At 39.7% G+C, this 16,084-nt stretch overlaps 1 protein-coding gene across 2 annotated transcripts; it reads left to right on the forward strand.

Annotated features, from left to right (window-relative positions):
* The first annotated feature begins 2,289 nt into the window (after window positions 1-2,289).
* Window positions 2,290-15,691, forward strand: sall1a (spalt-like transcription factor 1a). Of its 2 annotated transcripts, none has more exons than XM_077228941.1 (3): window positions 2,290-3,206; window positions 9,497-12,900; window positions 14,102-15,691. In XM_077228941.1, exons 1-3 carry the CDS (start codon window positions 3,134-3,136, stop codon window positions 14,540-14,542), a joined length of 3,918 nt encoding a protein of 1,305 aa, XP_077085056.1. In that variant the 5' UTR covers window positions 2,290-3,133; the 3' UTR covers window positions 14,543-15,691. The 2 variants fall into 2 exon arrangements, with proteins under 2 accessions (XP_077085056.1, XP_077085057.1); XM_077228942.1 differs by lacking the exon at window positions 2,290-3,206 and adding an exon at window positions 6,184-6,696.
* The last annotated feature ends 393 nt before the right edge of the window (window positions 15,692-16,084 follow it).

Consider the following 16,084-nt stretch of genomic DNA (forward strand, 5'->3'; position numbering starts at 1 on the left):
CTAAAAGAGGATCTCTTTTAAAAGAGATAAAGGACATAAAACGGTGATATCTGGCGTCTACTCACACGAAGGCGAAAAAATCATCCATACTGCTTATGCTATTCAATTATGCGGTCAAACGCCCACTGTTTCTGTGGAATGATCAATTATCGGTTGTCACTGATAATGGTGAATGATGACCCCACGCGCTCCCGCTGCTATATGCTTCTTATCGATTAGCGCGTGACACCCCGAGTGAGCGCGAGCATCTGCGCTCTAGAAAGAGCCCTGACTTGTTCGTTTCTCAATCTAAGGGATACATAATCTTTGAGAATTCTTACATATTCTTATGATCGTAATAAATGTTCTCATGTCTAACTTAGAAGATGTTTCACTTTCAAATGAAACTATGTGTGTTTCGTGCGCAACGGTAACGCGGTGTCACCCAGCTAATATTTCCAAACATTTGTCAGCCCTGCCAAGTAATTGCCGCCGCATAATAGTAAGAGGGAGGGAGTGTTTGAACGTTTTCACTTTTTTTCACGTTTTCACCCCTTCCCCCATCCTTGTGGTGCACCCCTGACTTCTCTCTAGTCACAGCCCAAATTTCTCTCCGTTAGTGTCATTCACGTGCTTATTGTCCGAGCGCGCGCGGGGAATCTCATTTATAGCGTCTCGCGCTCGGCTGAGCTGCAAATCAGCGTGTTTACAGCCCCACACCAAGACTCACATCAATTAACCGAGCATCGATCCTCTCACCGGGGACATCACAATATTGCCCCCTTCTCAGAGTCCGTATATTCCTGCATTTATGGCACGATATGATTTTCAGCTGTTGTTGCCCTGTCTTGACTTTTCTTTAATGGTCCTATAATGTATTATTTAACTTGATAATGAGAAAGAAAGAAATAATTTGAGTTTAGTCCTGTTATGGGGGGGGGGGGGGGGGGTATTTATGCAATTAATATGGACATGTGGGAATGCGTTATAGGCCAGTGTAATAAAGGATTGAAATAATCAAAATAGTTTTGAAACAAAGACATAATCTGAAGAGCTTTACAAGTAATAGGCTACATTGATTTTTACTCCGAATATTATTTGTTCTCAACCAAAAGCACACGTCGTCCGTTTACTCCTCTCTTCTTTCCCTCTGTTCTTTCATTAATAAGTAAATAACAGTCGTCTTAAAGTATAGATAGCTGACGCTATAGGACCTGATCCATCTCGCCGGCAGCAGTTCGTTAAATATTCAGTGAGAAATAATGGCATCCGAGACATCACCTATAGTAACGTTATTATCTTCATTTCTCAAAATCAGCTAGACTGATAGCTTCGTTTGTCTTTTCCAGGGCATAAATCTTCAGCTTTGCTGGTTGCTGCAGTGAAATCCGGGGGGAATCTCTCTTCTTTAAAACACTGGCTATTTATAAATATAACATATTAATGGTAGATTATTATTTGCATTATTATTACAATTATTATAATTCAAATATAATAATATAATGGAGCACTTTACACAAGATTTTGAATAACATCAAACGTAAAGTAACATGGACAGATTGCTACGTTTTGAGTGATTAAAAAAGTCTTTGTTTTCACATATGTAGCTAAAACATTTTTCTTTTTTGCATGTTGGCTACTGAAAATTTTAAATATGTAAATTCTTACTTTTTAAAGAGAAAGATACTTCAGCAAGTACTTCAGCCGATAATAAAACGTTAATGCATTTTTAAGTTGCTCATATTGTTTCCTCTTATTTGATTAGTCATTTATTATTTAGTTGAATCCAAACTTTTGATATTTGAAAATTTTAAAAAGATAACAATGATTTGAATATGTGTCAATATTCAGCAAATCTCGCTAAAAGAGCAAAATGTTTAAGCAGAGACGTAGTTTTTAATCCTGGTTAAATCGATTTTAAATATACTTGTCGTTTCCAAACAGTTTCTTGACGGTTTCCAGACTTTTGTCACCTTTGTGCGACTTCTAACGTTTTATCACTAAAGATGCATTAGATGAGTGCTTCTCTTCTTGGCGACCGCCTTGAAAGATAATATGCTAAATTTGTTTAGCGAAATCATTTTCAAACAGGCTGATCTAGATGGGATGCGTTCGCACAGCTGACGAGGTTTGCTGTAAAGCGCGAGCGTTCCTCTGTGTCTCCGTCGCGCGTTGAGAGAGTGGGAAGGAGAGGAGGGTGCGAGACTGTGAGAGAGACAGAGAGCGCGAGTTATGATAGAACAGAGCACTGACCAATAGAATAACAGAGGGTGGGGCTGACGATTTCTCACCGTTCTGCATGGGCCCTTAAAGTTTGTTTGTTCGCTGAATGCGGCGTGTGATGAAAACGTGTTACTGATCCCGTTCGGCAATAATCAGATGAATCTGATTTGGGACATCTGATACATTCTTTGGACTTTCGAGACGCCGGTAGTTGCCATTACGCACGAAACTCAGTTGACCGACCTACTTTTAACACCGTTGCCTTGAGGAAAGAACGACTTGGTTAGAAACGGTGCGCTTGTAACCGTCCGGAGCTGAATTACAACAACTTTAATGCCAATCACAAACAAGGATACGCGATACGCTCCGCAACGTCTCGCTACGGGAAAAGGGCTTTGGAAGATCTTTGGCAGACAGTTTGGCTATCCGGTCACTTATGGGTGAATTGCAACTTTTGAGCACCAGTTTGATGCCCTGAAAGATCAAAAGATACGGATGGTCTTTCGAAAGAGAAATTGACATTCCTGTAGTGGCTAAGTTAAGCTCCAACGTAGCCACCAGATGGTTGCTAAGAAGGGTTAAACTGTATCTAAAGGGAGTTGGAAAATCCAGCCTTTCTTCCACACGGATCAACTCATTGGGTGGGAGCAGCAAGAGAGACAAGAGTCCCCAGCAAATCAGCGGCTAATTGATTAAAGAGACTTCATTTGAATAGGGGGCTGGCAAGGTGCCAATCGCCTTTCAGAGGACCCCCCCCTCCCCCCCCCCCCCCCCCAACCAACCCCCCAACCCCCTCCCCTCCATGATTAATCGCGAGGCATTGTTGATAATCATAACAGGACACATGCGCGGTGGATGGGCTCGATTTCCGTAATTTTGAGCAGATTTGATAGTAATTTTTTATTCTTTCGTGGCTGATGCGTGAGCCAGCATGTCGCGGAGGAAACAAGCGAAGCCGCAGCATTTCCAGTCCGACTCGCAGCTGGTCCCAACCGAGCACAATGGTGAGTTCAAGCCCTTATACACATAAACTCACTCTGCACTTTTTTTTTTTAAAACAAAAATGGATTTCTAACTTTATTATTATTATTATTATTATTATTATTATTTATTGTTGGTTTTAACGTATTTACAATGACTCTTCCTTTTTTTAATCTCAGGCAATGAATTGGCAATCATAATATCCCTATATTTCTGTGCTGCTGAATGGACTCGCTTAAAGAGCTCTATTATTTAAGTAGCCTACATTTGAAAACTTTTACACTCCTCGTGCGATCACCAGAAACTATCACTTTATCCTAAAACAAAAACACGTTTCATATAGTTCTGTTCGATTCTTTTAAGAACCACGTTGTGCCATTATTGTGTGTATTTTAAAAGTTGGCTCATGAAAGCTGACTCATGAAAAAAGTGGCCTATAATATAGGTGAATTTATATTTAGCCTATATAATTCACCAGCAATAATTTGTAAAAGTTAAAACTCTTGGAATTAGTTTTGTTCTGGCCCGTTGAAGTTGCCCACACAGGTGGGGATTCGCCTGGTTTCAGCTTTTCACCCTCTTCCCCGCTTCTGTAGGATATTATATTGCATCTCTAGACCTCAGCACGGTTTTATTCCATGTTATCACCGTAATCGAAAAGTAGGCTATGTCTTGCGACCACAGAGGCTAAATCAGCTAAACTTATTTTGTTTCAAAATATTTTCCCCTACCTAGTACCTCCAACTTTTGTGAAACTTTATAAGAGGTAATTAAACTAAATTAAACTTTAATGGCACGTAGTCACGGGCGATAGAACAACGAAATCCCACAATCTCATGTAATCGAGCTTTTCCATTAGCCTATGACTTCATACTTATATAATTTAGACATTTTTTTGCGTCATAATCATTTTTGATGTAGCCTACCCTCTTATACAGTAGGCGGGTATCGCAAAACTTCTATCAATATGTTGTCTCGTTCGTTTGCTTTTAAATGAGTTTCAACTTGAGTTTTGTGATCAAGAGTTCACTTGCTATAGCAGGATGTGCCATGTAGTTTCCGACACACACTGTGACCAAACTCATCTTTCATACAGTGCGTTGTCAACTTTTAAAACAAGCATTTAGGCTACTACACATTTATTAAACGTTTTTCAACCTAAATGAGAGTGCAAATTATTATAAATATATTATTTTCTTTGGACATGTAAAACAGCGATATAGGCTAACAAGCCTAATTATGTGATTTTTTTTTCTTTCTTCTAATATGCTTTCATACTAAACGTAGTCTTTATAATTCCATAGTTTTCAGTTGGAACAGTCAGGCAGGCAGGCAGTGACTGAAGGTTTTGCAACAGTCATTAACTAAACATTTTAAGTCTATAGCCTACCTGTTTTACTAGCCTACTGCTAAACAGCTCGTATCAAAGTTCGTCTCGGGTCCCATCGAGCTATAAATAATTTAAAAGGCATAGCCTACTGTACATTTTGTTATGTGTCGTATTTGAACCGTTTTAAAACGCATTGTTTCGGGACAACTGTCCTATCTCTTGCTTAAATCAGCGTTTTCTAGGGTATCGTGTTTCTGATTATGGGACCTTTTGAAGAGATTTTGTTTCAAATCGAAACTAGATCCAACTAATTTGCTTCAATTTATTTACTTTTTATTCATTTTTTAATTTAATGCATTTTCAATTCCGTCGTGCAACGTGAATAATTAGCAGAAGTGACCTACTTATACAGTTAATGCAAAAAGGAAAGCTCGTTGGTTATTATATATAGCACACCGTTCTATTAATAACGTTTCTACGGCAATATTTAGGGAAGATCCATAAAGAAACATTAATCACTCGCACACCGCGAGTATTAGTTCTCTAATAAGGCAGTGGAGATCAACATTGTGTTACGCTTCTCTTTACATTAAGTTAATTTGATTTTTGGTGTTCTGAATAAAACTATCTAAACTGATTTTCGTTACAGAACATGGGCCGCTATATAGGCACCCAGCACCAGTTGCTTTCAGATGTGTGAACTTTAGTTTAAACATTGTTCCTTAAATCTACAATGTATTGCTGTTTGCTTATAATGAAAAAAATATATATTAAGATTCTTAATTTTAGTGTGAAAAATGTCTAGCCTACTGATTTCCGCGGGTCTATCTGTTGAGATGCAAAACTAGCCTATTGCACAGCATCGTATTTTAACATAGCTATAACAGTTTATCCATCTATAACCTACGTTCTCTACAAACTAATTTGTAAAGAACATGGATGTACAGAAATCAGCTCAGTGTTGTTAAAAATGAATATGAGAACAGGCCCAGATTTAGACTACGTAAGCAGTTGGTTAGCGACTTACGTGTAAGTGAAGTTTATGTGATTAGTGCTAGAATTTAAGAAACGGAAAAGAAAACAGTTTTTCAAAACCATACCATTGCTGGATTTTCCCATTTAAATTTAATAACGAAGTGAAGGGTAGGATTTGTCAACCACTGTCAGCTGACCAAGTTCACATTTTTGCCAAATACAGCTTGCCTCATTCAAAACAAGAGTCAAATGCACAGCCTGTATGTTAGTATTCACTGTTGAGAGATTTATTGCTGTCTTTTTGACTTCAGCATTTCTTATTAACCATTTTTCTCCGTAAAATTTAATGAAAACCAGACCTTAATAAGTAGGCCTACAGATAAACTTCCCTTGATGTCTTCACTTCTGAGAAAAACTTAAAGCAGAGAGGCTAATATTCTACCTATGCTTTGTGGCCTGTGTGGGATATTAGAAAGCAGTCTATACGGCTAGACTGAGGTGATGAGTCTGTCCTCTCTGGCCTGTCACTAAGGGTGGGATGTAGAGCTTTTTTAACCTTTGCCAGGCTCCCTCGGTGGGGAGGCGAGAAGAGATCAGGTCACTGTGTGTTCATGTGTACCATGTCTCTGACCTCCAACATGCTGTGATATAGCCGGCCAAACAGGGGCTCTTACTTTTTCTGGGGTGGTGTGTGTGGGGGTGAGGAGGTGGGGGTGATGTGGATTGAGATCAGTGTGGCTGCTTTCCCCTTTCACCTCAGCAAATTTGCCACACACCCACCCAGAGAGATTGTCAGGGAGGTCCCCCCTCCAAAATACACACACAAGCATTGCAAACAACAGGGATTTTGTATCTTGTCATTTTGCCAGTGTTTATAGTGGATGTTTTGGAAGTTGTTTCGACTCAGAGTATTTTTCTTTTTTTTCTTTTGCTATAGTCCCCTTTCACACCAATGCTTTTAAGGGTATTTCAAAAGAATTGAGGATGAGGGCTCTGTGACCAGTAGAGAAGCCTTTCCCAGGCACACCATCTAGTGTTCAGTAGGAAGTCTTCTATGGCTTGAGAGAGAAAGTGAGGGAGGGACGCAAAGGGAAAGCATGAAAGTTGAGGGCGGGTGTAAGAGAGTAAGGGACACAGAAGGAGGTTTTGAGTGAACGGTAACTCACTCTTCGAAGTCACAACTAGCAAGGCGCCTGCAGCTGAGAAAAGTAATGTAGACATTACAAATTATTCTCATGTATGTTTATACCTTAACTTTTTCTAGTCACTCTTTTTTTATTCTTACCACATTGCCAATTTTCTCTCATTTCTCTGTCTTGATTTGCTTGGGATGAGATCTTTGACCTTGCTCTGTAGCATGCTGATGATGACCCAAAGCAATCCAGCTGTAAAAAACTGTTCTCATCAAAACTAGCTCTGTCTCACTAATCTACACAGCCGTACACAGAGCACAATAGCTTTCATTAACTAGCGTCGTTTATTGCTTTCTATGTACTATTGGCTATAGACACACATCTGGCTTTCTGTCATTATTTTGGGAATAATTAAGTTTCCGAAAATATATGCTTTTCTAAAACTTAGAAAAATTTATTTAAAATGTATTTCTGTTGCCTTGTCTTGTTTTTGAGATGGAAAATTATTAATAAAAGGATAATTTATTTATTAATTTGTTCTAATGCTTATTTACATTATTTATTTTGGTGCATGAAGTTGTGTCCATTTTTTGTTGTACCAGTGTCAAAATGATCTGATTTGATATTCATATTACGTCATATTACGATCATTAAAATTCTTTGGCAGTTATTAGTTAAATCTCGACATTCTAGCAAATATATCTTGTTAGAAAACTAGGTATTTTTAAAATCTCAAAAAATATTTAATGAAATTTAAATTAAAAAAAAAATTACATTCAAATAGTTCACAGTGGTGTAACTTTTGAATATGCATGTTTAAGGAAATGGTATTAACTTCTGTGCATAGTAATTTAATCCCCCCCCCCCCCTCCCCCTTGTGATGTTGTTCATCTTTTAGTAAGTCTCTTATAGTAGCTACATATTCACTGAGGGGGAGAGAAAAAAAAATGTTAGTATTTTTTATTTTATGATGAGGTAAAGTGACTATGAAATAAAATTTGCCAACCGAAAACAAAGGTCTTTAAACAGGTTCCAGTGAATACATTTAAGTTGCTTCATTTTTGAGCTGAATTATCATTGCATATGACTGTAAATAAACAAGTGACTGGTAGTGTGCATTATTATTAATATTATTATTAATATTATTATTACTATCATCATTATATTATCAGTAATAATAGTTTTTGCTATGTGTTTTTATCGTTGTTGTTGTTGTTTTTCTTTTGTTTTATTTCTTTCTTTATTTATTTATTTATTGGGGGGGGGGGGGGGGGTATTTATGAAAATGAATTTCTTCCCAAGTAATCTTTTTTTTACCTACCCCAAAACTATATTCACGTTTTCCCTTTCATTGGCCTCACTTTAACAGACTTTTAATATTAAAACTTATTATCAAAAAAGTTGACTTTTCCGTCTCAGCAACACCTCGTTTGTGTGAGACACGGCTTTACTGTCATGGCAACTTTAACGTTATCTGATGTTCCAGCTCAGAGAGACACAGGGGGAAGATAATCCCTGAATTAAACAGGATCTGCTTCAGAGCCAGCCGTGATGAGCAGGCTGGGCCCTCGCCCCTCTCCCCTGCTCTGACACTCCCATGCTGGGGAACAATGGGGAGCCATCCTGTCTCTCCACAGGGCTGGGACACACTTCTTGCAGGGGTTTCATTTGCAAATGAATCTCCACGCTGATGAAAATGTTGAGAGTAAAGCCCTACAATGAGTTTGCCTCACAATTTGTAAATCAACTTGTATGTTAAACAGCATGATTTTTGAGGGACAAAAAGAGAGGAGGTGGGGTGAGAAAGAATGAGGAAATTGGAGAAAGGCCACAGCCCTAAAAGAAGGGAGGGAGGGAACAGAATAGTTTTTCTCACTTTCTATTTCAAATGCTTATGGTTCATTTTCTAGAAAAAGTTTCAAAACATGTTCCACTGTATAATTTAAATGAAAATCATCATGTGTTCTGGCATATTATTAATGTACACTTAAACTTTGTTTGAACAAGCGTTTCTTGCTTAGTCAAATGTTCATTAATAGGTTTTTTATATTTGTGCTTGCATTTGTGCTGCATAAATAATCACCTAAAATAGTTAGAAAGGTTCTTATTGATTTAATAATTATTTAGTATTCAAAATATTTTTAAAACAGGCGCTGTATTAAGATGATCATGAAATTACTTAATTCACGCTTAGCCTGGTATGAATGAGTTTGAGCTTCTGCAGAGTGCATAGCAATCTGAATGCCAAAGGCTTACTTGTTCCTGTCAGATCCTGATTGCAGGCTGACTGGATACAAATTAGTTTAGTGACAGGGATAACCTGTCCAAGATGCCTGCCGTTGGTTGAAAATGAGCAAAGTTGACAGCAAATTGAAAGTCTAATAAGTCCTTCAAATGGTTGATTTGTGCCTAGTGGACATGTAGACAGTGAGGAGTATGAAATATTGGAAATCAATGACCCTCTATGAAATTTCATTAGGGCCCATTGTTCTCAGTTCATAGTATTTTTATGTTTTGATGGATTATCTGAAGAAAATGATTACCTAAGATGGTTGAATTGATGGGACTTTGATACACATCTTCAAAGATCACTTTTAAGCAATATTGTAAAAGTGCTATTGATTTAGTCTCTTTTCTTATCCTATTTCATCATAGCTCTAAATAGTGTGAAGGCCTTTTATTTGTGTTATTTGGTATTTGTTTCTTTTTTGATGGTTGTTTTTTGAACGTATGAGGGGGATAAGCATTAAACTGATTAACGGAAGATTAACAACAAAAGAATTTGAACAGATAAAGCTGCTTCTTCAGATACAAAACATCTCTAATCGCTAATCCCCTTGTCCCCCCCCCCCCCCCCTCTTATTTTCCTCTGCAGGGGACACGGAGACCAACCTGGACCTCTCCCCCTGTAAAGACTCGGGTGCCCATGTCTGCAGCAGATGTTGCGAAGAGTTCTTTGAACTATCGGACCTTGAACAACACCAGAAGAATTGCACTAAGAATCAATTAGTTCTAATTGTGAATGAAAATCCAGTGTCTCCTTCCGGAACCTTCTCCCCAGGATCCTCTCCTAATAATCCTGATGAGCAGATGAATGATACAACTAATAACACAGATCAAGCAGAGTTGACCGACCTTTTGGAGCAGAACATACTTGACAAGGAGGAGGCCATGGACACAGAGATGTCAGGAGTCTCTGCACCCCATAATGATGGAAGTGGATGTATGGCAGGGGGTAGCCCACTCAGTGGTGTTGGAAGCAGCCATGGAGCTCTGGGCAGCTCTGGGTCCAGTATGGGGAACTCTGTAATCTCTGCCTCACTACCTCAGCTGGGTAACTTGACTGAGTTGGGCAATTTTTCCATGATCAACAGCAACGTCATTATTGAAAACCTACAGAGCACCAAAGTGGCTGTGGCCCAGTTCTCTCAAGAGACCAGAGGAGCGGGAGGACAAAGGGTGGCTGTGCCAGCCCTCATGGAGCAGCTCTTGGCCCTACAGCAGCAGCAGATCCATCAGCTACAGCTCATCGAGCAGATTCGTCACCAGATTCTTCTGCTAGCGTCACAGTCACCTGAGCTTCAAGCACCACCTAGTTCTTCCCCTGTGACTTTAGGTTCAGGTACTAGCCCGCTTACCACACTTAGTTCCCATTTATCTCAACAGTTGGCAGCTGCTGCAGGGTTGGCACAGAGCATAGCAAGCCAGTCTGCAAGCATTAGCAGTTTGAAACAGATGGCTAATGTTGTGCAGCTACCTCAGAGCAATTCCAGTGTGGGAGAGTCATCTCAAAGCCTCGGCGCACCAGTGCCAGCTACAGTTAATTCCCAACCTTCAGAGAAGAGGCCAAGCAATGCAGGAAGCTTGCATCCTCAGTTAGGAAACCCATCACTTGCAAAGTCATCCACACCTGCTTTTGCAATGGGGAGTCTTTTGAATCCTGTGGCTAATACCCTTCTACCTCAGCCCCCACCAGGCAACCCAATATTTTCCAGTGCACTGCCCAGTGTCGGTACCACGGTTGAGGATCTCAACTCACTGGCTGCACTGGCTCAGCAAAGAAAAGGCAAGCCACCTAATGTCTCATCTTTTGAACCGAAGAGTAGCTCTGAAGATACGTTTTTCAAGCATAAGTGCAGGTTTTGTGGCAAGGTGTTTGGTAGTGACAGTGCGTTGCAGATTCACTTACGTTCTCATACAGGTGAGAGGCCATACAAGTGCAACATATGTGGCAACCGCTTTTCCACCCGTGGTAACTTGAAGGTTCATTTTCAGCGTCATAAAGAGAAGTATCCACATATTCAGATGAACCCATACCCTGTCCCAGAGCATCTAGACAATATTCCAACGAGTACTGGCATTCCCTATGGTATGTCAATGCCTCCTGAGAAGCCAGTGACTAGTTGGCTCGATAGTAAACCTGTTCTTTCTACTCTGACATCTTCTGTTGGCATGTTACTTCCACCAACTATACCAAGCCTGCCTCCATTCATCAAGAAAGAAGAGAATAACTCATTGGCTATAAGCAGCCCTTCTCATTCTGCAAAAAGCGACTCAGGTCCTGCTGATACACCTATGATGAACACAGAAAGTGTGTTGGAAGAAGGTGAGAGCACAACCCTGCCTACCTCAAATGGAAAAGCTGAAGAAAACAATCAGTCATCCAGTTTAACGACAAGCATGAGCTCTGCAGTGGAGGGTACCATTGAGTACACCACCTCCAACAGCCCTCCAATGGCCACTAACCCACTCATGCCCCTGATGTCAGAACAGTTCAAAGCTAAGTTTCCATTTGGAGGTCTCCTTGATCCTCTCCAAGGCTCAGAAACATCTAAGCTTCAGCAACTTGTTGAGAACATTGACAGGAAGTTGACAGACCCCAATGAGTGTGTTATCTGCCACCGTGTTCTTAGTTGTCAGAGTGCACTGAAAATGCACTACCGCACACACACTGGGGAGAGGCCTTTCAAATGTAAAGTGTGTGGTCGTGCCTTCACCACCAAGGGCAACCTCAAGACTCATTACAGTGTCCATCGAGCTATGCCGCCACTGAGGGTCCAGCATTCCTGCCCTATTTGCCAGAAGAAGTTCACAAATGCTGTGGTACTGCAGCAGCATATTCGCATGCACATGGGTGGCCAGATCCCCAACACCCCTTTTCCTGATAACTATCCAGAATCCATGGGGTCCGATGCTGGCTCATTTGACGAGAGAAATTTTGATGATCTTGATTTCTCTGATGAAAACATGGAAGGAATTGAGGATGGACCAGACAGCAGTATTCCAGACACACCAAAGTCAGCTGATGCATCTCAAGACAGCCTCTGTTCATCCCCTACTCCACATGAGTCATTAGGTATGGAGAGCCAGAAGTGTGCCAACCAGGGAGCAGTAGATGAAGTGCAGTGTGACCAAATGAAATCATTGGAGAACGGATTAATGGAAGGAGACAGACTCACAAATGACTCCTCTTCACTTGGAGGCGACTTCGAAAGCCAAAGTGCCGGAAGTCCAGCTGTCTCTGAATCTACCTCTTCCATGCAAGCTCCATCACCCTCTAATGGTACTATCCAACAGCAAAAGTCTCCGAGTCTGGAGGATCGACAGCAGAGGGCATTGTCATTGGAGCACATTAGTGCGTGTCTCATGCAGTCTCATTCTGCCAGTCCTGGAGCTCTGGATCTCTCTTCAATTAACTCATCAAAAGATCCTCTTAGCATGCTTTTCCCCTTCCGTGAGCGAGGCACCCTAAAGAATACAGCATGTGACATCTGTGGCAAAACATTTGCCTGCCAGAGTGCCTTGGACATCCATTACCGTAGCCATACCAAAGAGAGACCGTTCATTTGCACAGCATGCAATCGGGGCTTTTCCACCAAGGGGAACTTGAAGCAACATATGCTGACGCATCAGATGCGAGATTTACCCTCCCAGCTCTTCGAGCCCAACACCAGTCTTGCCTCCAGCCCAACTCCATCCCTTCTGTCTGTTGGACCATTGACCTCCATGATGAAGACTGAGGTCAATGGCTTTCTGCATAGTTTTCAACCTGAAGTAAAAGACTTGCCCTCAGCATTAGTGACCTCTTCTGCTTCCACCTCTCCAGTACTTTCGACTGCCCCACCACGGAGGACGCCTAAGCAGCACTACTGTACCACTTGTGGGAAGACATTTTCCTCCTCCAGTGCCCTGCAAATCCATGAGAGAACCCATACAGGAGAGAAGCCCTTTGCTTGTACCATTTGTGGACGAGCATTTACCACCAAAGGAAATCTCAAGGTAATTATCACTGCATATTAGATGCAAATAATTTTCTCAGATTTTATGAAATACATTTTGTAAAAAGTCAACCACAATGGATATTGACTGTACTGTATAATCCAGTATTGATTAGGGAAAACAATTAGAATGCATTGTGAATTATAAAGGGGGGAAAGCACAAGTATAAACAGCATTGCACAAAAATAAAGGTGTTTGTGTATGTGTATGTGTGTGTATATATATATATATATATATATATATATATATATATATATATATATGTGTGTATGTATGTATGTATGTATGTATACTGAAATAATAAATGGGGATGCAGAAATTGGATGTTGAGTCATTCCATAACGATGAATATTTTTAGCTTAAAATTGGTGTAACATAGCCAGGAATGCTTTACTTAACAGGCTTTAATCACAGTTACCAGAAGCTACCACCCTTAGCAGTGGTACGCTCCCTTTTTTTTTTTTCAGAGTTTGTCTTATGAAAAACATGGTTTTCTTTTTCAAGCTAAAAAAATTCCCTCTGACTAAATAATTTTATTTAAATTAAATTACATTTTTACTTGTTTTATTTCAATTTTGAAATTGAAAATTGATATTCTGTTTTAATAGTCTGATTTCACCGCATAAAATATTGATTTTGTTCATTTACTCTTAATCAATTTAGTCAAAAAATCAAACTAATTATGAATTTTGAAAAGAATTTCATATGTATGGGGAATGGATCATTTTAGAGCTATGTAAATTGTAAAAGTAGCTTGATTAAAATTGCACCTCATGTTCTACGCTACACTAAGGGTTGCAACAATTAAACAAGGTGCTTTCCCCCCTAAATGTATTGCATGCTTCAAGGGTGAACTGGGGACAACTGTCAGATACAATACTGTCCAGGACAATGAGAGTGGACAGTGCAATTTTCTCAAACACATGTCTACCACAGGCCCTTTCTTTGATATGCAGACCACCATTCTCACTGAGTGAATGTTACATAGTTTTAACCTTGTTTTAATAATTAGACAAATGCTGCTTCCAGTGGGCCTATTTTAATACTAATTATTATAGTACTACTCCCCTTTTTCCATTGCATCATCTCACGTGTTATTCATTTTAATGTTTCCAATCTTTAAAAGATGTAGCTCTCCTTATCCTTTGTTTTTGTACACTCTGATCCGTTCTTTTCTCTTTCTCTGTCTCCCTCGCTCTAGGTGCATATGGGTACCCACATGTGGAACAGCGCTCCTGCACGGCGTGGTCGCAGGCTTTCAGTAGATGGTCCCATGGCTTTCCTGGGCACCAACCCTGTAAAGTTTCCTGAGCTCTTTCAAAAGGACTTAACCAGTAGGGCTGGAAACGGAGACCCAACCAGCTTCTGGAATCAGTATGCTGCTGCTTTCTCTAACGGCCTGGCCATGAAAACCAACGAGATCTCTGTGATCCAGAATGGAGGTCTACCCCCTCCACTGTCAGGGAGTGTGGGCAATGGGGGCAGTTCTCCGATAGGAGGCTTGACGGGCAGCATGGGAAAGTTGCATAACTCTGAGCCCAATCCTGCTCTGGCTGGCCTAGAGAAAATGGCAAACACAGAGAACGGGACTCACTTCCGCTTCACACGCTTCATGGAGGACAAGGAGATAGTGACAAACTAGAGAATTGTTTTTGTTGTGCTCATGAACAAACATACACTCTTTAACTGGCACACACAAGTGCTTCAGAATGTGCGTCCATGAAAGAGAAAAGCAAGGAAAAAAACTGTATCAGCTTTTGCTTGCCATTAAGACTTTATGAAGATGAGTTTGAAAAGAACTTGCTTTTTTTGTACAATGTACAACACGTTATAGTTTTTGGAGCTTATTTATTAGTGATTATAACCTTGCTCGAAAACCAAGTGGAAATATTAACAGTTACTTAGTTTTTATGTTATTTTCCGTTTTATCAGCAGAGTGAATCTGTATGAGTGTTTTAAAGTGTGCTTTTGAAACTTAGCTTTTCTTGGTAGAAGACTTCACCATGGCATTAAATTATTTTCTATCTGTAGTATGTGTTAACAAAACTTGATGTTCATGTAATGATTTAGAGCTTAAAAAAGTGCAACGTAAGGCTGTAAATACTTTACACTTATCTGTGCTAGATGGTTTACAAGCTGTGTAGAAACTTTCCTCTGAGAAATATCAACATTTCATACATCCAGGGACATAGGTTAGTCCTTTTCTCTCTCTCTCCTAGAAGGTAAAAAGAAAAAAAAAAGATGTAAAAAAATGGCTTTCACCTCAGCTGTTTATTTAGACCTTAGTATTTTCCTTTTTCTTTTTATTACATTCAGTTCTCACTCTTTATTTGTGCAAATATGATACAAAGCTTAAAGGGTTGTTAGATGACAACATGAAGAGGTCCAGACACTCATGAATGAGAGGGGAAAAGATAAAATGCCTTGTGAGATCTTTGAGGTTTATATTTTGCTGGGCTTTCAAACTGCTGCTAGGTACTAGCATCTACTGCACATCATGTGTTGACGCACCCTATACATTTTTTTTTTCGAACGTGGAGCAACAAATTCCTTTACAACAATTGTACATAGTCTTACTCGAAGACAAAGTCCATCTCGGCCAGGGGACAAATGATGATAGTGTTTTTATAAATATTATATAAATATATATATATGGACTGTTACATGCACTTTCTTGAAAAGTTGAAAGATCTTTTAGGGCCCAGTTTCTCTACAGTTTAATACCTACTAACAACTATGATACTGTAATTCTTTACTCTAATAATCAAATACATCAGTTTTCCAAAAGAAAGTGTGTCTGTCTTGATGATTTGTATTGTGCTTTATCGCGTTTATGCAATCATCTTAATTATTTAAAATTATATACGTTTTTTTTTCTTCTTTTTTTCCATTTAAAATAATTTTGAGTTTCCCCAGTCGATATCCTGTTTTTAGCTTTGGCAGAATTTCTTCTGCTGATGGACTATGGTTTTCTTCTCCCGACAGAGTGCATTAAACGTGTGAAATGTTAATCCAAAGTCGGTTACATATTTAACTTCAACTTGTCAGACCGAGTCCGTCAGGATACAAATGCAATTACAGAGGGCTTCATTAAAACACATGCAGCTCCTATGTAAGTCACATTTCTGAGTTCATCATTCTGGCGGTTGACAGGCTTCAGCATCTTTAATTAAACAATCGATCG

Source organism: Siphateles boraxobius, unplaced genomic scaffold, assembly GCF_051911475.1.
Source record: "Siphateles boraxobius isolate OS27281-9 unplaced genomic scaffold, OSU_SipBor_1 130, whole genome shotgun sequence".
NCBI classification, from domain to species: Eukaryota; Metazoa; Chordata; class Actinopteri; order Cypriniformes; family Leuciscidae; genus Siphateles; species Siphateles boraxobius.